Source organism: Eumetopias jubatus, unplaced genomic scaffold (assembly GCF_037043125.1).
Source record: "Eumetopias jubatus isolate StellerSeaLion01/CBP00866 unplaced genomic scaffold, mEumJub1_p1.0 scaffold_1, whole genome shotgun sequence".
Lineage (NCBI taxonomy): Eukaryota > Metazoa > Chordata > Mammalia > Carnivora > Otariidae > Eumetopias > Eumetopias jubatus.
Window position 1 is genome coordinate 97721025 of NW_028274807.1, and position 27481 is coordinate 97748505.

At 35.2% G+C, this 27481-nt stretch overlaps 1 protein-coding gene across 1 annotated transcript in view; it reads left to right on the plus strand.

Annotated features, from left to right (window-relative positions):
• Nucleotides 1-22611, plus strand: part of BCHE (butyrylcholinesterase) — a 60205-nt gene extending 37594 nt beyond the window's left edge. Inside the window, exons 3-4 of the mRNA XM_028103172.2 lie at nt 15259-15425; nt 22487-22611. Coding sequence (XP_027958973.1) covers nt 15259-15425; nt 22487-22611 — 292 coding nt within the window. The remainder of the gene's footprint in view (nt 1-15258; nt 15426-22486) is intronic.
• The last annotated feature ends 4870 nt before the right edge of the window (nt 22612-27481 follow it).

The following is a 27481-nucleotide window of genomic DNA, read 5'->3' on the forward strand; positions in this document are numbered from 1 at the left end:
CAAAATATATCTGATCATAGCAAGATAATTATTTCTGTAGCTCTTATCAAAAAACAGCATACAACTTAATACAAAAAATATTTTTAATTCTTCAGCATTACTTCAGATATTTTTGCATAAAATTCATGAAAAAGTGTCCAAGGAACACTTCCTTTATATTCACAAGTTATTAAATCATACTAGCCAGTATAAAATAATTATCTTTTTAGCTTTTATTATGGTACATCTGCCTTGAATATAAGAAGTAAAATCCTGTGACTGACTTGGCTGCAATTTGCAAGTCATTCAGAAATTACATTCATCATCGTCACTAAGGAAGAGTCTGGAAGGAATTGCCTGAGCTGTATTTAGCATCTATGAGAACTGCACAGTCCACTCTGTTCATCTTTCTCACATTTCCTTTTCTAAGGAAAAGCCAGGAAACTATAGCCAAGAAGCAGCACATAAAGTAATGTTTGCTTTCAGGACCCTTCAGCTCACCTCAAACTCTTTACTGTGACTCAGTAAATAGGTAGTTCTGAATTAGTACATGCTTTTCAAAGATGTTTGGTTGTGCTACTTGTCTTTCTTCATAGACAATATTACTATCTGAATCTTTAAGATCTGTTACTTTGTTTATATATTGTCTATCTCCACAGATTAAAATGGAACTCTGTGATCATGGAACTTCTCAGTCCTGTTCACGGATCTCTGTGATCACGGACCTTCTCAGTCCTATTCACTGCTATATCCATTGTCCAGAGAGGAGTTCCCAGAACAAACTGGCAATAAAATTCAAAATAAATAACAGCTTCCTGAAAAAAAATTAGTTTGATATTTTATTGTGGATTAAAAAAATTCAACAAAACACTATCATGTGATACATCTACAATTAAGAATAACCTCATTGTCTCACAAGTGAAGAGGTTATGATTAGTCTGGAGGACAAAAAACAAGGTGTTTGTTGAGCGGGCAAGTGTATCTGGCTTCAAAAAAAAATGTATCATAAAGGAGAGTTTAGATATATTCTATGTGAGCAGGAAGCAGAGAACCTTTGGTTAAATTCATATAGAGACCATTTTTAATTTAGTATTAAAAGAGAAAAAAATACATATTTCTCTTTGAAAATGAATAAAAAATAGCCCCAATGCCTGGAACTCTAGTAGGGCCTGAATACAGGTCTGTTCTATCAAGTTGAGTTAATAGTGAGTAAAGTGGTCTGGGGTTAAAATGACCTTCTCCAGAATGCGAGACACATCCCATTATGGAGATATCTGCTTTATGCAGATATTTTAGAGAAAATGAAACACTGAATAGGAGATTAGACAACATTATTTCAAGAAATCTTCAGTAAAAAAAATAAAAATTAAGTAATAGAAAAGTTAGAAAAAATATGCAGAAAAGAGTTAATTTAAAAATAGAAAATCATTGATAATAAAATATCTGCTTTATGCAGATATTTTAGAGAAAATGAAACACTGAATAGGAGATTAGACAACATTATTTCAAGAAACCTTGAGTAAAAAAATAAAAATTAAGTAATAGAAAAGTTAGAAAAAATATGCAGAAAAGAATTAATTTAAGGGGAACCTGGGTGGCTCAGTTGGTTAGGCGACTGCCTTCGGCTCAGGTCATGATCCTGGAGTCCCGGGATCGAATCCCTCATCGGTATCCCTGCTCAGCAGAGAGTCTGCTTCTCCCTCTGACCCTCCCCCCCTCATGCTCTCTCTATCTCATTCTCCCTCTCAAATAAATAAATAAAATCTTTAAAAAAAAAGAAAAGAGTTAATTTAAAAATAGAAAATCGTTGATAATAAAACATTTCCAATTCCACACTAACAAATAATAAAATATAATACTTTAATGAGAAATAATGGAAGGCTGAAATGGGGCATCATGAAATTCTTAAATAATGGAAAAATGGACAGGATAATATTTAATTTACTAATTATTGGTCAAATAATATAATAGAAGAATTATTGAAAAACATCATATTTTATATAGCAGGTAGCAAACAGGTATTTACTGTTCTCTCTCCAATGTTCATATAGATTTAATATAACTTAGATCAAAGATTTTCATCTTTCATTAAAAATACAATTATTTTGTATGTGTAATTATTTTAATGATTAGAAATTCAATATGCTTGGGTGCTCACTTTGGAAAATTCATTAAGCATCATTTGAAGCTCCATATATCTGTGTTTTGCAATAAAACATACTTAAACTATTTGTTGTGCTGACAGTTTTCTCCAAAAATAGTATTATTAATTTTACTTTATTTTTCCTAGAAACAATGCCCTGTAAATATATAAATAAAATCACATATACATAATTTTTAATTTTATTTTGCAATATATTCATCATATTAGCTAAATCTTTCTTAGCACATTAAAAAATTATATTTATATATCTATACATAAAATTACACCAAGTTCTGATACAATCAATTTAATGGCCTACTTACTTAAGCAAGGTCTAGTAGGTAAAACCTTTACCAAGTAGCTTTACTGAGCACTGACTGTATTATGTTATGGGAATGAACAAACATGTTCTCTGCTCTCATGGCCCTTTTTGGTCTAATGGAGGTGATTACTCAAATATAGGGACCTCCAGTGAATAGTGATATAAAAAAATAATTTTGAATTCAAGAAGAATTATTTGATATGCTCAAACTATCCATTAAGGAAAAAAGATTGCAATAATTATGATTTTATATAATTTTCTTAGAGCATTTGATTTCCCAAGTCCCTTCTAATGTTTAAGTGTTCCCTTAAAATCAAGCTATTTTAAGACATATATGCTACTATAAAACTAAGATTCCAGGACTTTTTTTTGGCATTTCGTAGACTTATTCCTGAAACTGTGGGCTTGCTGCCATTAACTTTATGGCAGAGACTAGAGCAAACTGGTAGAATTTGGAACACTCAAAAGAGAAGCCAATTTGTTTCGTTTGGGATTATTTTCTATCCATAATTAATGCTAAGTCTGCCCTTTATTAAAATAAGTGCTCTGGTGTCATTATGTGAAAGTGCCTTTGAACTTTCTACAGACCCCTGGACAATAGCTTCTCTGGGAAATCATGTGAGCATATCCAAATGATAGCAGTTGCTCTACTGTCACTAGAAAACAAAAATAGGTACAAATATAGTGCATTTTGACACTTAGAAATTAGGCAAGATATCTGGATGCACTTGCCAAGCTACTAAAAGAGAAAAGAAGAAAGAAAAGGAGGGAGGAAGGGAGGAAGAACAGGTTTCTGCTTCTCTCTAATAAGCTTCTGCACAGTGGAGGAAACAACCAACAAAACTAAAAGGCAATGTACGGAATGGGAGAAGATATTTGCAAATGACATATCTGATAAAGGGTTACTATCCAAAATATACAAAGAACTTATAAAACTCAACACCCAAACATAAATAATCCAATTAAAAAATGGGCAGAAGACATGAACAGACATTTCTCCAAAGAAGACATGCAGATGGCTAACAAACACTTCAAAAGATGTTCAATATCACTGATCATCAGGGAAATAGAAATCAAAAGTACCGTGAGATACCACCTCACACCTGTCAGAACGGCTAAAATCAACAAAACACTAAGCAACAGGTATTGGCGAGGATGCAGAGAATGGGGAACCCTCTTACACTGTTGGTGGGAATGCAAGCTGGTGCAGCCACTCTGGAAAACAGTATGGAGGTTCTTCAAAAAGTTAAAAATAGAACTACCCTATGATCCAGCAATTGCACTAGTAGGTATTTACCCAAAGGTTATAAAAATACTGATTTGAAGGGGCACATACACCCTGATATTTATAGCAACATGATCTACAATAGCCAAATTATGGAAAGAGCCCAAATGTCCATGGACCAATGAAAGGATAAAGAAGAGGCAGTGTATCCATATAATGGAATATTACTCAGCCATAAAGAAATAATGACCTCTTGTCATTTGCAACAACATGGATGGAACTAGAAATTATTATGCTAAGGAATGTCAGACAGAGAAAGACAAATACATATGATTTCATTCATATATGGAACTTAAGAAACAAAGGGGAAAAAAAAAGAGAGAGGGAGGCCGACCAAGAAGCCGACTCCTACCATAGAGAACAAACTGATGGTTACCAGAGGGGAAGAGGGCTAAGGGCACGAGTGAAATAGGTGATGGGGATTAAGGAGTGCACTTGTTGTGATGAGCACCACGTGATGTATGCAAGTTTTGCATCACCATATTGTACACCTGAAACAAATATTACCCTGTATCTTAACTAATTGGAATTGAAATAAAAACTTTAAGAAATGCTAAATAAATAAATAAATCAGTCTAGGATTCAGCCCAGTTCATTTTCTGGAACGCTGGAGGAGGCTAAACGTTGCCTGGTATTCCTCTTTAACTCTCCAAATAATTAAGCAATTCCTTCTGTCCAAACAATGCAGAGGACAGAAGGAAGATTAATTTTCCAGACCATGAAAGCTTTGTTTATCCCTCATACCATACTTTGCCAGGATAGTAAAGATCTAAGAGATCTTTTGTTTGACAAACTTTCGCCCTTTCAGCTGATGAACAACTGAAGATGAGCAGCGCAACCCAATTGCTAAATGGCAACTGCGCATTGGGAATCAATTTATTTGCATGACTCTATCCAACTACTTCAGTGAAGTATTTAGGAGAGTGGGTTAAGTCCAGTAGCCACTTTAAAATACCAATTGAGATGTAAAAGTTCTCGCAAAACAGAAAATGTGCTTTAAAGTGGGCATCTTCTTCCTAGTTATAAATTTAGAAAAAGAATACTACATCTCAGCGAAGGTGAAAATGTGTAGGAAGATTTAGATTTGGATTAAAAGGAGAAATATGTTTGTATGTATTTGAGCCTTTTTTTACACCCCCCGTTTTTTTCGTAAATATGATTGAGTTCAACAACACTGATTGATAACCAGTACCAGGTTCTTTGTTAGGAGTTAGTTAAAAAAAAGAAAAAAAGTTTAGACAAGTTTCCTGACATCAGGGAGCACTCAAGAAATCTCCCTTTATGCGCAGTATTGAGCAGCTTGACTTTTTAGGATCATCCTTCAGACTGGATGTTTCTTTCTTACTTTCCAGGCATTCACTTTCATAGCACACTTCTAGCTGTGTTAGATCATAATTGGCCTTTGCTTATTGCCAGGGCTGAAACCTCAGCCCATGTCCTGTAAACCTTCAGTTACAACAGTTGCTAATTATTCTCAAAGTTAGAAGATGACCTGCAACTAAACATATGTCGTTTCCCTAATGGTATTTATTTAACTGAAACGTAATCTGTTCCTTTTTATTAATGTTGAGTGAAAATAAATCTTTCCCCTTTTTTTCCTCCCCCGAAGGTTTAGCCCATTGATATGTTTTGCCTTTTGAGCAGATTGGGTCACAGGATCATACAGTTTACATATTTCCTTTAGGATTCTTCTCTTTTCTTCCCTTTCCTTCCTGTCTCTTCCCCTTCTTCTGATCTTTCTCTCATAAAGACCTGTACTCCTATTTCTCTGTGAGGTTGACAATATATCCCAATCCACTACTTAGGAATGATGAAATAATAAAAATTTAATAACCAATTTGACCATGGACTCTACCCACACAATAGATTTAGATGCAAGAAGTCATTGTTAGAGCATTTCTGAATTACCAACAACTTCTGTGGTGTACTAATACAGTCCTGACCCTTTGGGTACCCAGATTCCTGCCTAGAAAAACAAACCTGTTGAAGTAAGAAGGAAACTTAATAAACCAATGAATCTAGGGAATTGTTCTTCAATAATTACTTCTCTCATCCCCACAGGTTACAAGGGAAATGTCAGGAGATGGAAGGAAGCAAATAATAAAAGTGAACTAGACTTAGATATTTGCATTAACTATAATTTAAATTGCAAATAATCCACTTAAAAAACTCTCTATGCACAACTACATTATTCTACACTACATATTGCTTTAGTAAGTAATATTTTTGCCCTTATTGCCTACAGAGGGAAAACAGTACAATCATAAAAAACTTTCTAGCAAATTACAGTAAGGCTAGATGAGGGGCATAAATGAGCCTTGGAAAAGAATTGAGTTTCAGTTTGTGATCAAGGCTTACAAGAAACTCATGCATATTGTGACTCCCCCTCAGCTGATGTAGGGCTTCGACATCAAATGCATTATTACACTAAGCATTTGAAGAATCAATGAGTTTTCAAGTTTTAAATCTGAGAAGAGTATTATCTACAAGCCTTTTTTGTCATCTTAGCACAGGAGAATGAAGTTAATTCCTCTCTTCTAATACTGTGAAAATTAGTATTCTATGACTGATACTGAATCGATCTAAAACATATCCAAAATTCTGAAGGCTGTTCACTTAGTTATTTTAGCAAGCATTTATTGAGCATATACTTTTTGTGCAGGCTTATAATAGATGCTGAATGTGCAAAAGTGAATAATATGTGATTTGCTCTAAAGCTCAAAATATAGTTATTACCTATATAATTTGGCACTTTATAGTGACTTCCAATAGGATGATGTAAATTAAATATGTATGTGATTTACATCAATTATTTTGGTACCTCTAATATTCAAGTTGCAGTATATACACACACACACACATACACATAATTTCGGGATTCAGATACACAGAAATATGTGTGTTTGTGTGTTTATGTGTCTATATCTGCTAAGGACAATTATTTAAATGATTCCATTTGTCTTTAAAGATTCATCTTAGAAGCTTGTAGGAAACCATAAAGTTCAGTATAAGTTTTTTTTCTATTGTAGTATTTATGGCATTTTATTATAGATATTTTTCTTTTTTTTAATTTTTTTATTATGTTCAGTTAGCCGGCATATAGTACATCATTAGTTTTTGATGTAGTGTTCAACGATTCATTAGTTGCATATAACACCCAGTGCTCATCACAACACGTGCCCTCCTTAATACCCACCACTCGGTTACCCCAGCCTCCCAGCCCCTTCCCTTCTGTAACTTTCAGTTTGTTTCCCAGAGTCCAGAGTCTCTCATGGTTTGTCTCCCTCTCTGTTTCTTCCCATTTTATAAAACTAATCAATCAACCTAGGATATACCCTTATAGGTTAAAATGGACCCAGTATGATTGCATTATTGGGAATGCATTCATGAATTAATACTAAGTTGCTTGAATAGAATTCGGTGGCTATTTAGTTGGTTATATAATTAAGAATAAATGTACAATTAATTTATTTAATTTAAGAAAGCTGTCTTTGGGTAGGTTTTAAAGATTGAACAGATTATAGAACACTTAATTAAAGGAAATCAGCAATGGCATTTGATCAAATTTATAAATATATTATAGTCACAGAAAATTCCTCTAAAAGGAATCAAAAACAACTTCAAAATGTATTTAATATCTATATTTATCCTAAGGAGTTTCCTGTATACAAAATGAAGCAGAGCCCATGATCTTGAGAGAAACAGTATTTTATTTATCCTTTGCTATTTATTAGCGTCACTGTTTTACCTGTGTCTTCATATTTTTCTGAAACATTATATTATGAACTCGTGTTCATCATCATATACTTAAATATGAAGAGAAAATTTGTTTACTATATGAAAATTGCTTTGTTCTTTATATAAACATGTCAAAATAATAGAGGCAACTTCTGAAATTTTCACTGCTGTTATCACTACTATCATGATACTAAATAAATGTCTCCTTTTTATTTTCCTTTTTCTCAATTGTGCTCAATTGGTTCCTAATTTTTTTCTAAGAATACTAAACCTGCACATCACCTTTTTCAAATGTCAACCTTCTAGGCACAAGTTTATGCTATCTTATCAATTATTTTATTTAAATGTTAAACTATCATGGTAAAAAATAGTTTACAGGTAAGGCATATGTTAAAACTATCCCACAGTCTCTTACGGCCTTATTAAAAACTAATTTGAAGAAGAATTTCATATTACTTGGGGCTCCAAATACTGATTTTACTAAAATTGGAGAAAAGGTCATTTTTGAAATATAATTTCCCATGTGGTGGTGGTTTTTAAATATGATTATTTACGATAATTAAAGGAAAATGAGATAACTTGAACTATCAGTTGTGATATTTCTTATTTTTCTATTCATATTTCTTGCCTAAATACTATGAGTCAGGCACAGTTGTAAACAAAGCAACCAAATGATGATTTGCATGGAGCTTACCCTCTGTCTTAGTCCATTCTGACTGCCATAATGAAATACCACAGATGTGGTAGTTTATAAACAACAGAAATTTACTGCTCACAATTCTGGAGACTAGAGTTCCAAGATTTAGTCACTATAGCATAGTCACCTTCTGGTGAGGAACCCCTTCCTAACCGATAGCCAGCTCCTTTCACTGTGTCCTCACATGGTGGAAGGGACAAAGGATCCCTCTGAGGCCTCTTTGATAAAGGCACCAATCCCATTCACGAGGGCCTGCCCTTATGGCTGAAGCATCTCCCAAAGGCTCCAGCTTCTAATATCATCACCTTATTTTGGGAGCACACAATCATTCAGACCACAGCACTCTGTAATGAGGGAAAAGGAAAATTTACAGTTAAAATCAATGTTGAATATTACTCAGCCATTAAAAATATGAAATCTTGCCATTGGCAACAATATGGATGGAGCTAGAAATTATTATGCTAAGTGAAATAAGTCAGACAGAGAAAGGTAAATACCAGATGATTTCATTCATATGTTGAACTTAAGAAACAAACTTATGAACAAAGGGGGGAAAAAAAGAGAGAGAGGTAGGCAAACCAAGAAACAGACTCCTAACTCTAGAGAACAAACTGCTGGTTACCAGAGGGGAGGTGAGTGGGGGAATGGGTGAAATAGGTGATGGGGATCAAGGAAGGCACTTGCTGTGATGAGCACCAGGTGAGGTATGCAAGTGTTGAATCACCATATTATATACTTGAAATTAACAACTAATTAGAATTTAAATGAAAACTTAAAATTTTGAAATATGAGGAAATCAAGACTGGCTATCTTAGTGGAGCCAGCAAAGAAGGCCTGTCTGAAGAGATAGGATGAGCATAGAACAAGAAGCTACAGTCTGGGAAGGGACAGGTGCTGTATATCCTGTGAATTAATTTATTGCTATGTGCATATTTTTAAATATCATTCCTGTATTGAAATTTGGAAAGTGAGTCACAATTTTGGTATTCCTGGGGAATACTACATTAGAGAGCTTGTGAATCCATTTGGAAGGCAGAGATTCCCTCAGTAAAATAAAGATTAACCACTAAATCCCAACTGCCTACTTCCAATCTGTATTTGGATCTCAAATTTCATATGTGAAGAACTGAATTCTCAATATTTTTCTTCAAACATGCTCTTGCAGCAGTTTCTATCTCAGTAATGGCAACTCCATTCATCTTTCCAGTTTCTCAGGCCAGAATCCTTAGTGTCATCCTTGCCTTTTCTCTATTTCTACTCCATTGGCTAATTGCAAGGACACTGTCTACCTTCAAAATACATTCATGATCTAACTACTTCTCTCAATTTCTACTACTAGCCCCCTGGTTCAAACAACCATCCTCTCTCACCTAAATTATTCCCGCAGTTCCCTAGCTGGTCTCCCTGCTTCTGACCTTGGAGTCTCTGTAGACTATTCCTGGAATTCCAGCCAGATGATCTTTTTAAAAAATATTAAGTGAGATCTTGTCCTTTCTTTGTGCAAACCCTCCAATTACTTCTTCTCTCATTCAGAGTAGACATAAAAAGCTTACAAGGACCTACAGGTCACTAAATAATGTGGCCTCCTGTCACCTCTCCAACCATGCCTCAGACTACTGCCTCCTTGGCTGGCTCCACTCTAGCCACACTCTCTCACTCAGTTTTCATGGAAAACCCCAGATGCTCCTCTGTCTTAATAGCCTTTGCTGTCTATTCCTTCTGCTGAAATGCTCTTCCTACAAAACACTGTATAGCTCACTCCTCTCTTCCTTCAAGTCTCCACTTAAAAGTTCCTTTCCTCTCAAATATTGCAGTTTCCTTACGCAGAAGTAGCCAAAATCAAGGTTAAGGGCTCAGGCCTTCAGATTTCCAAGTTGGCTCAAGATTTCTTTCTTTAAAAAAAAAAAAAAAGTTTATTCATGAGAGAGAGAGAGGGAAAGAGAGAGAGAACAGAGGAGAAACAGAGGGAGAAAGACAAGCAGACTCCACAATAAGTGCTGAGCCCGACATGGGGCTTGATCTCAGGACCCTGAGATCATGACCTGAGCCAAAACCTAGAGCCAGACACTTAACTGACTGAGCCATCCAGGTGCCCCAAAGTTGGCTCAAGATTTCTGACATCAGTTGCAAGTTCAAGGTCACCAGGGTCACCCTCACTTCAGACTAGCTGGCTATAAATTTGAGATCCCTAAAGACTTCCCAGATTTAATCATGCCCTCGAATGACTCACAGAACTCAGGAGGGTGCTATAAATACAACCGCAATTTTTATATAATAAAAGGATATATGTATCAGAACCCGTCTGGGCGCCTGGGTGGCTCAGTCAATTAAGTGTCTGCCTTCGGCTCAGGTCATGATCCCAGGGTCCTGGGATCGAGTCCCACATCAGGCTCCTTCCTCAGTGGGGAGCCTCCTCTCCCTATGCCCCTCCCCACACTCATGCTCTCTCTCGCAAAAATAAATAAAAAAAATCTTAAAAAAAAAAAGGAAAAAGAACCCGTCAAAAGAAGAGATACATAAACAGGATCTGGTACTGACAGGATTCCAAAGGTAAAGTCTGTAACCCCAGAGATGCATTACCTTCAAGGCATTAATTATGGCAATGTGCACATGGAGTATTGCTAGCCCAAGGAAACTCACCTGAACTTGAGATCCAGAGTGTTATTGTAGTTTCATTATATAGGCATAATCGATTAATTTATTAGCCTTTGTGGTTGAACTCAATCTTTACACCTTTCCCCTTCCTGGAGGTCAGGTTATCACCTGACTCAAAGTCCCACCCCCTTTTTTTTTTTTTTTTTTTAAGATTTTACTTATTTATTTGACAGAAAGAGACACAGCCAGAGAGGGAACACAAGCAGGGGGAGTGGGAGAGGGAGAAGCAGGCTTCCCGCTGAGCAGGGAGCCCGATGCGGAGCTCAATCCCGGGACCCTGGGATCATGACCTGAGCCGAAGGCAGACGCTTAAAGACTGAGCCACCCAGGCGCCCCAAAGTCCCACCCTTCTGATCACATGGTTGGTCTTTCTGGCATGGCCTTCCTTCCACAAGATTATCAGTGTGAGCAGGCCCACCCTGAGTCAGACCTTAAGTAAAAGCCAAGCAGGTGTCCACCATGAGTCACCTTGTTATCATAAACAATATGGTACAGTGCAAAATTCCAAAGATTTAGAGGTTACCTTGCAGGAATTATGGACAAAGGCCAATGAAATTCATGATTACACACTCCTTCACCACTGTCCCCTCTCCAACAGCTATTATGTATTTTCCTTCTTTGTCTTATTTATTGTCTATCTTCCTCAAAGTAAGAAAACTGCACTGGCAAGAATTTCTATTTTTGTCTTTGTTGATTTTCTGTGACTTAAATAAGCCTGACATAGTATGCACTCAATTAATACTTGTTGAATGAATAGATGAATTTTGTTTTGCTAAATTCAGATTCTCTTATATCCCCCCTATTCCTTAAATTAAAATACAATTTTATTCAAGTGACTTGACATAGAATATAAATCTATGAATATTTGTATATCTAAGAAATTATCTGACATAATCTGTATTCCCTTTGCCCTCTGAGGACAGTAGAATATTTCAGCTCGCCTTCCAATTTACAACTACTAATTATGGCTTTATTTTATTAGATTGTAAGGCACACTGAAATATATTCACTTTAAAAGTATTGTATAGCTTTCTTAGACATCACTGTCTCTGAATTCTTAATCAAAAAGAATCTTAATTCCTAGGTTAGGATTGATGGGCAATCCTGGGATTTATAATCCCAAGAAAACTTGACGCATGGAGCTGAATGCATACTACTTCTTCATATCAGGCATCCTGAGTCAATTAATGTCTTTTTTATAAATTTGTTCATAAAATAAGATCTCAAATCTGTGCTCTACTATCAATGACAAGCAGTAATTTCCTGAAATACAGATGTTAGGAAAATATTCTGCATTTTTGGTTAAATAAGCTATGTCTCAAAACTTTTCAAACCTACATAAGAGGAAAAGTGTAATGGATGATCTTTAGACCACTTCTGTATACCACAAAGTAGAACAAAAATCTCATAGTAAAAATAGAGCAGAGATTTTTCTATTTCATGGAAAATTTTAGGTATTATCGCTTCAAAGTCTTTATTTTGTGAGGAGAACAGGAAATACTTTTGAAAAATAACAGAGCCAAGATGTTTAAATATACCTTATAATTCCGAGATTAAAATTATATAGTGTTTCAGAATTGTGTAGCTGGAAAATGTGTTTTATTTCACAGTCTTTAATTGATACAGATAGAGAATTATATCTCTTAAGTTTTAAATTCTTTGAAGATTCCTTCAGATTATACAGTAAAAGGCTCCATCATTTCAATAGCTATTCCAATCGCTTTTTGAAAACTGTATTTATATCCATAGGCAAAGGAATTTTATTATCTCTGGATTGCATTTTGGAATGTCATGAGCTATTTCATAGAACAAAGTTTGTCAAATGAGCACGGGCAGTGCCAGTAGGGCTTCGCTCTTGAACTCAAGTACGAGGCAGCTTTGTTCAAGTCACCATTTGCAGAAGCCAGAAATGAATGAGCAGTTAAAATGGTGCCATAAGTTAATTAGAGTGGAATTAGAAGGCAAGTGGGCAATTTAGGAATATAAGAATTGCTGTACCGAATCAGACCAATGGTTCTCCTGGTTTAATATCCAGCCTCCAGCAGCTGTACTTGTTAAGTTTCTAAAGCTTTAAAAGAAAGGGAAAAGACTATATAATTCACCTAGACAAGTATGCCATCTGTGATCTGGAGAAATTTTCTTCATGACCTCTCTCAAATAATACCCTGAAGCAGGAGGTTTCAATCCTTTCATGATATTGGTTTAGCTTGAATAGCTCTGGTTATTAATAATTCTTTTTAATCATCCAATTCCTACATAAAATCAACTAGTCCATCAAGAAGCTATTTATCTCCAAAGCTCCTAAATTCATGGTTGAATATGTCTGTTTCTATGATAAAAGAATACAAGTTCTTGATGGCAAAATCTGCTCTAGACAACCATGCTCAATGAATGCCTGCTTCTCTTTCCAAAATTTACTGGGTTCACAGGCTTGTGGCCAAAAGAAATCTTGTATCTGCTGTCACTGCTTCCAACTTTCTATTTGTTACCAATCTACAGAGCTATTTGAATGATGAAGAAATTTGCACACTGAACTTTTAGAAAAGTTCAACTGTAGTTTTTCTTATATGATTTTACTTAAGGTAGAATGAATCCAAGAGAGAGGAATGAATTACTTATCCTTATCACTTTAGTCTTCGTTTATGATAGAAGTACCTGTGACAATCTTATAAGTTTCTTGGTTATTGGTTATTCTGGATAACCTCCAGGTCAATATTTCTCAAATGTTATCTTCAAAATAAGCCATTTAGTCAAAAATCCCTCAAGAGTAGTAAAGGCCTACAGTTCCATCTCTAAACCATTTTCCTAGGCTGTCAGATCTTAAAGTGATAACACTAATATCCTAAAGCTATCACTCTAATAGGATCTCCTCTATCCTGTATTCCAAGAAAACTAGTTTTTCCATTGTGTTTTGACCTAAGATGAACACTCATTATTTAGAACGGTGTTAATTCTGTTCCCTTTCTTTCTTTCTTTTTTTTTTAAGATTTTATTTATTTATTTGAGAGAGAGAACAAGAAGGGGGAGGGTCAGAGGGAGAAGCAGACCCCCTACTGAGTAAGGCGCCCCATGCAGGACTCGATCCTGGTACTCCAGGATCATGACCTGAGCCGAAGGCAGTCGCTTAACCAACTGAGCCACCCAGGCACCCCGATTCTGTTCCCTTTCTCTAGCTTTCCTAATTTCTCTTTCTGGTTCTGTTCCTCATTTACTCTCCTTACTTCAGCTAGAAGCTCTTTCCTTCAGGTAATTTCTTTTCAAACATGTAGTGATTATTCCCTCTTCTGACAATTTGTGTCCCTTTGTTTATGTTTGGTTTAGGCTACCATACATTGGTTCTTTTTTTTTTCATGAATGGTCTTCCTTGTAAATTCCCTAAGGGAAACTATATTTCCCATGTTTATTTGCATTTCCAGATCCTAGAGCAGTGTCTAACTCATAATCATAGCATGAAAATATATTAAAGGGAAATCTATAGAATCGCCAGTGACTACTTAGAGCCACTTGCAAAATGTTTACTCTTCGAGTTTGTGTTTGTGTGATCTAGTTAAGACCAATATTATTGAGTGCTACAAAGTGTAAACAAACCCCCAACTATACATTTCTAAAAAAAATAGAATCAAGTGTTATTGATGTAAAAATCACAATGAAATATATGGGAAATATCAGCACAAAAAGAGAAGATGAGAAAGGGAATCTGAATTGACCTAGCCCATGCCCTTGGGAAATGAAGGGATTCCAAGCTTGACAGCTGGGACAAAGGCAAGGAGGTGAAATAGAGGAGGGAATTCCTAAGAAACTGCCCCTAATTCCTGTTGGTTAGCTCATGCGAAGACTAAGTGGCACCATGTTTGTTAAATTTATGTGAACCCGTTGGGGAATTATTGAAACATTTTTCATCAGTAAGCAGATCTACAAGAATGTAAGATCAACTTAAAAGTGAGACTGAAGGAAGTTTCCTACAGTAATGACGTTATTGCATAATAGGATGTGTAATCAGTCACAAACTCAGGCAGTAATGACAAGAACAAATAGAATGACATGGATGCAAGATACTCAGCAGACATGTACTAATGTTCACTGTGAGAAGATTGAGTCTGAGGTAAAGGAAGAAAAGGAGACAAAAGGAACATTGCGCCTTCGAGCATGTTTAAGTGTGAATAAAACATTAGCATTCTTGAAATAAAAAAAATATTTTTTCTCCCTGTATATTAAACAGAAATACATGTAAAAGTTTTTCTTTAAATTTTAATTCCTACACTTTTAGTTTAGCACTTCAAGTTGCTGAAAACATTCCACCCAGTTCATTTTTACTTGACATCATCAAAACAAATCCACATTTCTTCTGACATTTAAAAGCTGTTGTTGGTTTTTGAGCACGCTATTCTCTCTAACAATGATTTCAATAGAACTATAATGTCTCTCTTTAATTTTTTTAGAAATCCAGATGGAACCCAGAACAATAGCACAAGATGGCCTGCCTTCAGAAACACAGACCAAAAATATTTAACCTTGAATACAGAGTCACCAAGAGTATATGCTAAACTACGTGCTCAACAATGCCGATTCTGGACACTATTTTTTCCCAAAGTCTTGGAAATGACAGGTGTGTGTTTTTTTAGTATTTGGTCAAATAATTGGTTGTGGATTATGTAAAAGGGAGAAAAGGTAGCCTATCCAAGGCACAATGATGGTGTTAATCAGTGAATTTACAATTAGTCGATTCCAGGGGCGCCTGGGTGGCTCGGTCATTAAACGGCTGCCTTTGGCTCAGGTCATGATCCCAGGATCCTGGGATGGAGCCCCGCATCAGGCTTCCTGCTCCGCGGGAAGACTGCTTCTCCCTCTCTCACTCCCCCTGCTTGTGTTCGCTCTCTGGCTGTGTCTCTTTCTGTCAAATAAATAAATAAAATCTTTAAAAAAAATACAATTACTTGATTCCAGTGAGTACATTGCTTTCACAACTTTTCTTCCAGCAAGTTTAGATATTTGAGGGCTTACTACATGAGCAGCACTTTAGTAGTAAAATAGAGAAACTAAAGTAGAGATTTTCCCTTAGAGGAACATAAAACTTCATAATGGAACTAAAATAGGGCACTACTTGCCTATTCAGCTTATCTTTGTGGAGTTAATTAATGGATAAATGAATAAATAAACATATAAAATAATGTATAGAACTAAAAATATAATTAATAAAATATAGAATGAATATAATTTATACTCAAAGAGAGGTAAAAACAAATTTATTGATAAATAGAACTCTTGATTTCTAAGGGAGGAAAAAACTCCAGAATTTAAATATTTAAAAACACAATCCAAATATTTCTAAATATTTTGAGCTTAGAGACATGTATCATGAGCACATACATATATAACACAATCCAATAAACAGACAGTAATTTAATTAATCCTTAGGAAGGGATTCCTTAAGCTTATATAAGGAAATACTAGGAAAATTGGTTCAAATTTTAGTGTTATTTCAAAATTCATTAGTAAGAAAATATTTAAATTAACTTGAGGGAGCAGCTTGAATGATCGCCTCTTCTGTGAGGAAAATGACATATCTCATTCACTTGTCAGTTTTAAAATGCCCAGCTGTTTCTAACCCATGTGACTCCTCAGACCTTGATTTTTCAAGTAAAAGTAATTGACTTTCAACCATCAGATATATTGCTGCAGTTTCCTTAGACTTTACCACTCTGTTCATCATAATACACTGTAATTTGGGGGCCAAGTTAGATATTACAATAGAGTAGGTGCTTTAGTTTCCTGTTTAGAGAGGTTGGGGGTTAGTTTCAGGCAAACATGGGCATCTTAGAGCTATTTTTGATTGTTTAATACACTTTTTAATTATCAGACATTACTCACCAAAATTATAATTATGTCCTCCATCTGTTTGGGAGATGTTTCTGATATACCAGTGCTCTGTGTATTACCAAATGTTCTGTGACATAATATACATCCAGAGATGGGTTTCTGCATCCCTTGGCAAAGCTACAGAGCTGCCCTTGTGTCCTCGGGGTGTGAATAACAATGAGGTAATGTGTTTAATCTGCCAAGAGACCAAAAGAGGTACCATTTAACATAACACAGACTACACGTTCTTAATCTTTACTTAAAATATCTTTAAATGAGAAGGTCATAATTGAGGAACAATGAGAACAGGTGGGGAGGATTTTAAATGACTAACTTATTACAAGCCAAACTGACCTGTTCTGGTTCGAGCTTCTGTGGTCTGTTGCAATTTCTCTGTTGATAGAATAAAATTTAAGTATCAGCAGTTTTTGAAGATGTACTTCATAATCTCTATCTCTAAATACTCAACTGCCATAAAGCATGTTGAATAAACAAACTCCTAAGATTTTGGCTAGCTGCCACGCCTTCCTATGCAGTGAGGAATCACTTTCTAGTTTGAGCAACACTGAGCTGTATGGAAATAGCAGGCCTGGCTCCTAATTAGTACCGTGCTCTGGGATTGTTCCAAGCACCTTAAAAACATAATTTTATGCTTTAGCATTTTTTCAGATAATTCCCCCAAACAGATTATATTAAATATATTTTATAAAATGTAAAGTAGGGCGCCTGGGTGGCTCAGTTAGTTAAGCGACTGCCTTCGGCTCAGGTCATGATCCGGAGTCCCGGAATCGAGTCCCACATTGGGCTCCCTGCTCAGTGAGGGGTCTGCTTCTCCCTCTGGCCCTCTTCCCTCTCGTGCTCTCTGTCTCTCATTCTCTCTCTCTCAAATAAATAAATAAAATCTTAAAAAAAAATGTAATGTAAATGCATGATAGGATTGTTGTAACATGGGGAGCCTAGTGGCTCAGTCATTAAGTGTCTGCTTTGGCTCAGGTCATGATCCCAGGGTCCTGGGATAGAGCCCCTCATCGGGCTCCCTGGTCTGTGGGAAGCCTCCTTCTCCCTCTCACTCTGCCCCTGCTTGTGTTCCCTTTCTTGCTGTGTTTCTGTCTCTGTCAAATAAATAAATAAAATCTTTACCAAAAAAATTGTTGTAACATTAATATCCTCATTAATAGTCAAAAATGTTTTACATTTAAACAGAACCAGTTTGAAGTTATATGTTTTTAGGTTTAATAAATGAATAATGTAGGGAATTAAAAAGATTAAGAACACATGTTCTTACCATATTTTGTGTATTTCAAGCTGCAAAACCTCACACATTTCAGTATTTGATATTTTGAAAATTAGGGTTATTCATATGACCTGGGCTGAAGTTCCTATGGAAGTATTATGTTTTTTTAAAAAAGCAGCTCTACATGTAAAGGAAAACTATTTTTTTTTAAAGATTTTATTTATTTATTTGAGAGAGAGAGAATGAGGGATAGAGAGCACGAGAGGGAAGAGGGTCAGAGGGAGAAGCAGACTCCCTGCTGAGCAGGGAGCCCGATGCGGGACTCGATCCTGGGACTCCAGGACCATGACCTGAGCCGAAGGCAGTCGCTTAACCAACTGAGCCACCCAGGCGCCCTGTAAAGGAAAACTATTGACTGAGTTTCTTAAAGGTAGAAATATTTACCTCACTCATGATGGAAAGCCAATGAGCTTTTATAAGTACCAATTGAGCAGTAGTTTACATTTGCACAATAAATGTTCTCAAATAAAATGATCCTTAAGACTTGCTTAAACACAGGAATTCTAGCACTTAACGTTTAGACTATACTTCAGCATATGCCTGTGCTATTAGTGTGTGCACCTGCAGGAAATAAAATGTGAATATTTGTTTTAAATATTCTCAAATTCAAAATTTTCCCTAGAAAATGTAACTGCACAAAATATTTCACAATTGTTTGAAAAAGAAAGAAAAAGAAATAAAGGAATGACCCATTCAATGTCAATAAGATATCAGTATTTCTCACTAAAAGTGGAAGAGTAAATTTACTTTGACCTTCAAATCCTCCCAATAAAGAAAAATATTAGATCCAGTGGTTTTTGCTTTATTCCATGTTAAAAATACAGGCATACATTAAAGATATTGCCAGTTTGGTTCCAGACCACCACAGTAAAGCAAGTGTCACAATATAGTGAGTCAATGAAATTTTTGGTTTCCCAATGCGTATAAAAGTTATATTTACATGATGCTATAGTCTGTTAAGTGTGTAGCAGCATTATGTCTAAAAAAATAATGAACACATCTTAATTTAAAAATACTCTATTGCTAAAAACGCTAACCATCATCTGAGCTTTCAGTGAGTCATAATGTTTTTGCTGGTGGAGGATTTTGCCTCAAATGTTCGTGGCTGCCAACTGATCAGGGCTGATGGTTGCTGAAGGCTGAGGTGGCTATGGCAATTTCTTCAAATAAGATAACAATGAAGTTCTCACATTGAGTGACTCTTTCACAAATGATTTTGCTGTAGCATGTGATACTGTTTGATAGCATTTGAGCCACAGTAGAACTTCTTTCAAAACTAGGGTCAATCATTTTAAACCCTACTTCTGCTTTATCAACAGAGTTTATGTAATATTCTAAATTCTCTGTTGGCATTTCAACAATCTTCACAGTATATTCACCAAGAGTAGATTCCAGCTCAAGAAACCACTTTCTTTGCTTGTCCAAAGGGAGCAACTCTTCATCCTTTAAAGTTTTATCATGAGGTTGCAGCAATTCAAATATAATAACAATAAAAAGATTGAAATATTGCAAGAATTACCAAAATGTGACACCGAGACTTGAGTGAGCAAATGCTGTTGGAAAAATTGTGTGGATAGACTTACTTGAGGTGGGGTGGCCACCAACTTTCAGTTTATAAAAAATGCAATATCTGCAAAGCACAATACAGTGAAGCGCAGTGGAATGGGTAGACCTATATGTGGTCTTCAGGCTTCACCTGAGTTTAGAGTAGTTCACTCTATAGTATAGTTGTAGCTCACTCTCATCCCACACTCAGAATCATAACAGGACAACTAATGCGTTTCTGATCTGCCCCATAAGGAATTATGCATTCCTTGGAAACTTTAATAATTGTGTAACAAACAGGAAAATAAGCAAGTAATGGGAACAACAGAGATTTTCAACGAAATCTCAAAGTACATGAATTATTTTTTATTGTAATGATTAACACATGTCAATACCCAATTTACTCTTTTCTTCTACCTTTACCTCCATGAATAATTTTGAGTAGACTCACCTCTCCTGTATTCTTTCTCAATGCCTCAGACTTGATTAAATAGACTCTGCTCTGGTGAAATATTGCTCTCACTCTTTTTTCATCAACAAGACAAAAGGTAGCCTTATTAGTATAATTCTTTCTGTTGGGGAGAAAGCTTGACTTTTTCTTTTTTCCAAATGAGCCAACAATGTGGACAAATCAAAAATCACAAAAGTCCTGAAAAAGTGGTGTCGATATGTTTATGAACTACTGGTATCGATCTAGCTGTACATGGATTCAATAAGGAACAAAGTTAAGAATAAATTTTTGTAAGAGGGCAGTAAATTCATTAGTGGAGCTCCCAATAGATGTATAGGGCTTGATTTCATAATGTACACACCATTTGATTTATCCTTCACAGTAGCACTGCAAAATAGTGATCACCAACTCCAATTATAGTTGGAAAACTAATTTCAAAAGTTAAGAATTTTTTCTATGTCACTAATATAGTAAGTGGTCAAGCTGGAATTTAACCCATGTCACTCCAAAGCCTATATAATGTCCTTTTTTTCACTTTGTAGTACCTTGTTAACTACAAAACAAATAGATCTACATCTCACAGATAATAAGTCTATGTTCACTTAAGTAGTATTCCAGTTTGGAGAAAGAGAAGTAGGGGGAAGAAAAAAAAAAAACTTCTAAGTTTGGTTTTGATTGATGTCATGGGACTCAAAATTTTTGTTATCTTTTCACTATGGTGTGTTCAGTTCCGGGTTGTATCGGAAAATAATCAAATGTTTCATATTTTATTGTCTCAATCAAAGCTCAGCATTATTAAAGAAAAAATCACTCAGGTCTACAAAGCATTTATACACTAAAAAGCAAAGTATTTCAATACACTAAATTGTATAGTGTTTGATTATGATATACAAGGAAATAAATTTACATTTATATGAATCAATGAATTTGGTATCATTCTATGCGCAAGAAAGGAAAATCAAATCTAAGACCTTTTCTCTGAGTATTAAAATTCATGGAGTAAGTGGTGGATTACCATCACTTATTTGTTATATCAAAAAGTTTGTTCTTTCTGAACTTTAGAGCCCTTACTTGGCATAACATTTAAAAAAGCATTTAATTTTGAAAAGATACCAAAAGAGTGCATCATTTGGTGTGATATTTAATGTCTTTCACATCTAATGTTTTTTAGAAAAGTTCTATTATTCAAAAATAATTACAGTCATTGACATTCTAAAAGCCATTTTTAAAATGGGACATTTTTGTATATATTCTCAAATATTTGTCCAAAGTCCAAGCAGTATGAACATTTCAAACTTACATATATCCTAAATTACAGGGGATATTTTCATAGCTGTATGAATGTTTTAAATATTTTCATTTTCATATAAAGTAAAAAGGAATCACTGAATGTGCTCCACTGTTAATAGTATGAACGGAAAGAAGACACATTTTCATGTATAAAGTAGTAAGATCACATAAACTATGTTCTCCAAATTAATATCTTACAGAAATATAATTAATTTTAAAAATTCCTAACTATAAAGTATATATTTAAAAAACTGTCAAGTCCTTATTTTCAGGACAGCTGAAATAACGTAAAGTGTTGTTTTTTAATTCAGTGACTAGAGCACAGCATCCTAAAAGTTTAAGAAGTAAGAGAACTACAAATGTGGAAAATACTAATAGACTTAAATATAAACCATCTTCTAGCTTTATCATACGTATTTATATTAGGAACATAGATACATGATTTTAGAGGTTTGTAATTTAAGAGATCCCGTTCTTCACAAACCTTACTCTTTAGTGTAATACATTTTCAAATAAATCAAGATTTCGAGGTGCTTGTAGTACATAGACCATTTTCGGTTCATTGTCTCACATTACTTCTGGCATAAACACTCCCCTCCTCTGACACAGGCATATGCTACTGGAAAGCAGAGATTGTCTTCATCATCTTTCTAATTCGCAAAGCAATTAATAAACTCCTTTCATGTAGTAGCTTCCATTAACTGCTTTCAATGATTATGCATTGTTTGGAATTAAAGTACACCGATACAGAGTGAGAGTGAAATTTACATGGAGTGTCAATTACAAAGTTACCCTTAGGCATTGATAAATATATATAAATATTTTCATCAGAAGTAAGTCTGCTATATAATTATATATGTAAAAGAGATGCATTAAATAAGATTTCCGTTATGCATAGGAAAAGATAGTAATATCTATATACTATATATCTTCTTAGAAACTTAAGTAAATATATGTTATATGATATAATTAGATGTAATATATTGATTCATTTTCACATTTTTATGGTATATGCAATTTATACATATATATAATTTGCATTTTCATATAATGTATAAAATTTTATTAAAAGCTTTCCAGGTAGTGAAAGAAGCTGCTAATAAATAATTAAAAATTAAAAAATTACTGTGCAGTGAACTTGGAAAAAATGGCATCCGTGATCAAAGTTATTTTTCAATTAAGGTAAACAGATTAAAATTCAGATTAATATAACTTATTCCATGTTTTACAGGAAACATTGATGAAGCAGAACAAGAATGGAGAGCAGGATTCTATCGCTGGAACAATTACATGATGGACTGGAAAAATCAATTTAACGATTATACTAGCAAGAAAGAAAGCTGTGCGGGTCTCTAATTAATAGATTTACCCTTTATAGAATGTTCATTTTCCTGTAGATCAAGGTAAAAATATCGGTAGCTCTCTTACATACCTAGTAAGAAAGCTCTTATACAGCTGAAGCAAAAATGCCAGAAGGATAATATCGATTCTTCACATCTTCCACTTCGTATTGTACCTAGCATTTCAAAACCCAAATGGCTAGAACACGTTTAATTAAATTTCACAATATAAAGTTTGACAATTAATTATATGCATATTAAAATGATTTGCAGCTTCAAACTCTCTTTCCTGAGTAACTTTATGAATTTTTCTCCTTAAAAATACCCGTATTCTACTTTTAGTTGTGTATTTTCATTACCACTCATAAAAAGGTATCCTTTTAAAAGGAACTAGGTCTTGAAACACTGGACACTAATTTATAATACTATTTCCTTTAAGTAATTTTGGGAATTTAATGTCAATATGGGATATTAAAACAAACAGACAATAATTGGTTCCCTTTGTTTTTTATAGGAAGGCAAGAGGGAATCTTAAAGTAAAAGGCTTGGTTACTTTGAAACACCTAGTGACTAAAACAAAATGTTGCTCCCAAGAGATAAAACGTAAAAGAATATAATTATTTCTGTTTTTTATTTTTTTTAAATATGTACATTCCTAGTCCTCAAACTCTATTCTTCATTCTTTCAACTCTTGACCTTCCTCACCTCCCCACTCCCTGACTCTCCCAAAGGTGTACATGTGTAAATTACTCTTCCTGTAACTGAAAAGTAAAACATGCAGATGAGCAGAAGTCTAAAGTCAGAAGTCATATACCAGCTGGGATAGGGGAACTCTTGCCTTGCACCTAGAAATACTAGGATTTTAATAGAGAAATTGCTTAATTCCAGAAAAGAAATTGTAATACTTTCTGCAGATAAATGATATTATTTTTATAATTTAAAAAATTATAAAGCTGCATTTACTAACTGGCATGGCAACTAAACACATCCATTGAATAAATTAAACAAGTAGTTCATTAACGGGGAGAAGTCAGAGATTTTAAGTTTCAGAAAAGGTCAGTGCATGTTGATTTTGTTAATTAAGTATTGAAAACCAGCACTCAGGATAGGACAAAGTATTTAGTATATAGGTCTGTAGATTGTTGGTTAAAGTGTGTCCCATTGTTCACTGGTCATAAGGATGTTCAGAGTCAGATCCAGGATGGTCCGTCGTCCTCACTCATTCAAGTTTCAGGCTACCTTATCAGCTTCAGCTGGTTAGAGAGAGAATTTATTATACAAATCAAGGCAGTTTTGATATCACTTCAGTGCTGCTGTAAATGGACATCTCTGCTTTAGAGTTCTTCCCTCATCCTACGATGCAGGAAAACAACAACAACAACAACAACAACAAAAAGCACCGCGAATGATAGGCGAATAAGCAGACATTCCATTCTACACCACCATTTTTGTTTCAGGAGCCATTCTTCCAGGATCCATTATGGTTTTCTGAATCATTTGAGCCTCCTTTTTATGTAGAACCCTCTGAAATGTGAAACAACAGGATGATGCCTCTTCAACAGCATTAAAGATCCTTTAGAGACACTCTTGATGAAACCAATAATTAGGAAAACATAATTTTGTTTATAGAATACCTGTAACCTGCCTTAAATGACAGGCTCCAATCATCTGAAAAGATCCCATGGGCCACTTTGTCCCACCTTGGACAGCCAGTTGGTTTGTTCTTGAATTTTACTGCAACAACACTTTACTTACTCTGAAGCTTTTACCCAAATACAGCAAGTGTCAGCCAGCACATAAACCCCTCTGCGTTTGTTCTGTAAATAAATTAGTATGAATCCACTGTGTCCAGCACCATTGCAGGAAGATAGGTTAAGGCTTTTCAAGAAAACACTGTATAACAGTGTCTATACAGTTTCTCTTACTATGATTGACATTTAAAAGGCAGTTGCAGTGTAGGATTTTAATTCAGGAAACTCAAGCCAAGGGAGAAACTTGTGCATAAAATGATGGAAATTAGTATCTCTGAATACTTGGAGATTTGTCTTTCAGCAGGCTCACAGATGAAAGAACTTTCAGTTGTCTGAGATACTAGAGGTATAGAAGCATTAAAACCTAAAATGCCATAAAACCCTTCCCAGAAAGCAGAGTATAGGGAGATGATAGCATACGTACACAAAACCATGGAGGCTTTCACCCAATTCTGGTAAATTTTTAAGGTACATCTCTCAAAAGTATGAGGGAAAATTATGTCTAAGGTTACAATAGAACAAGTGGAATTAGTCCAACCAGTATCACAACACTTAGCTTGATCAATTATTTAAGTGAAAACATTTCTTGCAGTGTGGCACTCTCCATAAAACTTTGCATTATAGGGTTTATTGAAAATTATCATTTATGGTTTGGTATCCATGTAATACGTATAGGGATTAAGGTAACAAGTCACATACCTTTAAAAAACTACCATTAAAACTGGTTTTATTTTTCAAATAAATTGGCTGCTGAATATTATCAGCATGAAGGCAAGGTAAGTAATTTCTGGTCAATCAGAAATTAAATTTCATGGATAAGTCTTAACATAATTGCAGCTGTGACATTTTTAGCAGAATATTCAAATAAATGGAGCCTCCCTGACATTGCTGAAGGATGACAAACTCAACAGCTAGTAAAATTTCCTGTTGTGTCTGCAGCCTTACTGATTTCAACAAAAGCGTTCTCTTTACAAAGAATTTGTTTTAAAATTAGGATGGTAAGAAAAGTAAGACGTATATATATTTTTTAACTAAATGTACTTAATGTCAATGTAAACCCGCAGTGCAGTTTATCAATATGATCTTGGGGGAAACTAGATTGTTAAAGAATAAAGTAAACACCAGATTTGAAAATACACACACTCAGGTACCTGCATACATACATACATTTATACATACAGGACTACTCTATTAATGTCCAGCAGGTGATTACATTGAAGAATTCACTGAATACGTCCAAGATAGGGGAAAAACAGGGGGGTTGGAGTATAGACAGTCCCTGATTTATAATGATTCGACTTAGGATTCTTTGATTTTACAATGGTGCGAAAGCAATAGAGATTCAGTAGAAACCATACCACAAATTTTAAATTTTGATCTTTTCCCAGGCTAGCGCTATGTGGTATGAGGCTCTCTCATGATGCAGGGCAGTGGCAGCAACCTGCAGCTCCCAGTCAGTGCTGCAATCATGAGGATAAACATCCTTCCCATTTACAGCCATTCTGTTTTTTTACTTCCAGTACAGTATTCAATAAGTTACATGAGATATTCAATACTTATTATAAAATGAACTTTCTGTTCGACAATTATACCCAACTGCAAGTTAATGTAAGTGTTCAGAGCACATTTCAGATAGGCTAGGCTAAGCTATGAAGTTCAGTAAATTAAGTGCATTAAATGCATTTTTGACCTATGATATTTTCAACTTACGATGGGTTTACTGGGATGTTTCCCCAGGCATGGTAAGTCATGGAAGGGCCAATTCTGATAAAACACAAGGATCACTTTGACATGTCATTGACAAAAGCTGCTGTAACTAGAAAATGTTTTACTTATAAATTGATTAAAAAGACACATAATAGACCAATTACTGAGTGAGGAATGCAGGTTGTAGGGGACAGAAAAGGTAAAACCTTTATATAGCCAAGCCATAAGTCTAATATTATATCCAAAAATGAACAACATCTAAAATTCCAATTTTCCTGAAAAGAAGGAAAGAAAATGAAGGAAGGAAGGAAGGAAAGAAGGAAAATCCCTTCCTCACTTACGCCCTAGCTTCCATGAGTTCAGCTTACCTTGCTCTGTCTTATCCTTGGTCCAAAATCTCACCATTACAGTTACCAGCTGATGAGAAAATAAGGCAATAGAAGTGGCATAGAGATTTTAGAGGTGAATTAGAACACAAATAGCCATAACACACAACATAAAATTCATTTACCTCACCCAAAAAATCTGGGTTTTCTCTAGGCATAGCCCATTTTCACAGCCTAGTTTAACCCTTTACAATTATCCTGAAAGACAGAAAATTCTGAATTTCCAAGGCAATTAACTGCCAGTGGAGATTCCCAACTAGGAACTGCGTGCACAATGCCACCACACGGTATCTGGTGCTTGTTGACTGAGTGGATGAATGAGAGGATAAGATATAGCATGGTTGAGTTCCACTACATAGGAGCAAAACTGTAGTGAGAATCTTTTTTTTTTAAGATTTTATTTATTTATTTGAGAGAGAGAGAGAGCACAAGAGCAGATTGGGTCAGAGGGAGAAGCAGACACCCTGCTGAGTAGGGAGCCCCATGCAGGACTTGATCGTGGGACTCCAGGATCATGACCCGAGCTGAAGGCAGCCACTTAACCAACTGAGCCACCCAGGCGCCCTGTAGTGAGAATCTTGAGGAAGCCAAGAGAAAGCATGAAGATAGAAAAATAGAAGACAAGAAAGAGGAGCCAGAGAAGGAGGAGAAAGACTTCATCTGGAATCAAATTTACCCAAATGATCTGTCTGGGCACTTTGAGAGTTTCAAGGCAGAAGAGATGACGAGAAAAGAAATTGCAGATAGATAGATATAATTTATTAGATAATTTTACATTGGTATATAGGGCATTTAATTCAGTTATTTTCAACTTTCATCCTCAGCTACACATTATGAATCCCTGGCAATAACTGCAGTCTGCACACACCAGACCCGGTGAACTAGAATCTCTCAGAGTAGAGTCTAGACATCAATATTTTTTAGAATTTCTCAGGTGATTCTGATTTTATCAGGTTGAGACACTGATTTATTTTTCTATGATAGCATTGTTTGTCTTGACAGATTTAAGGACAATGCTTTCTCTAGGGAAAAAAAAAAAATC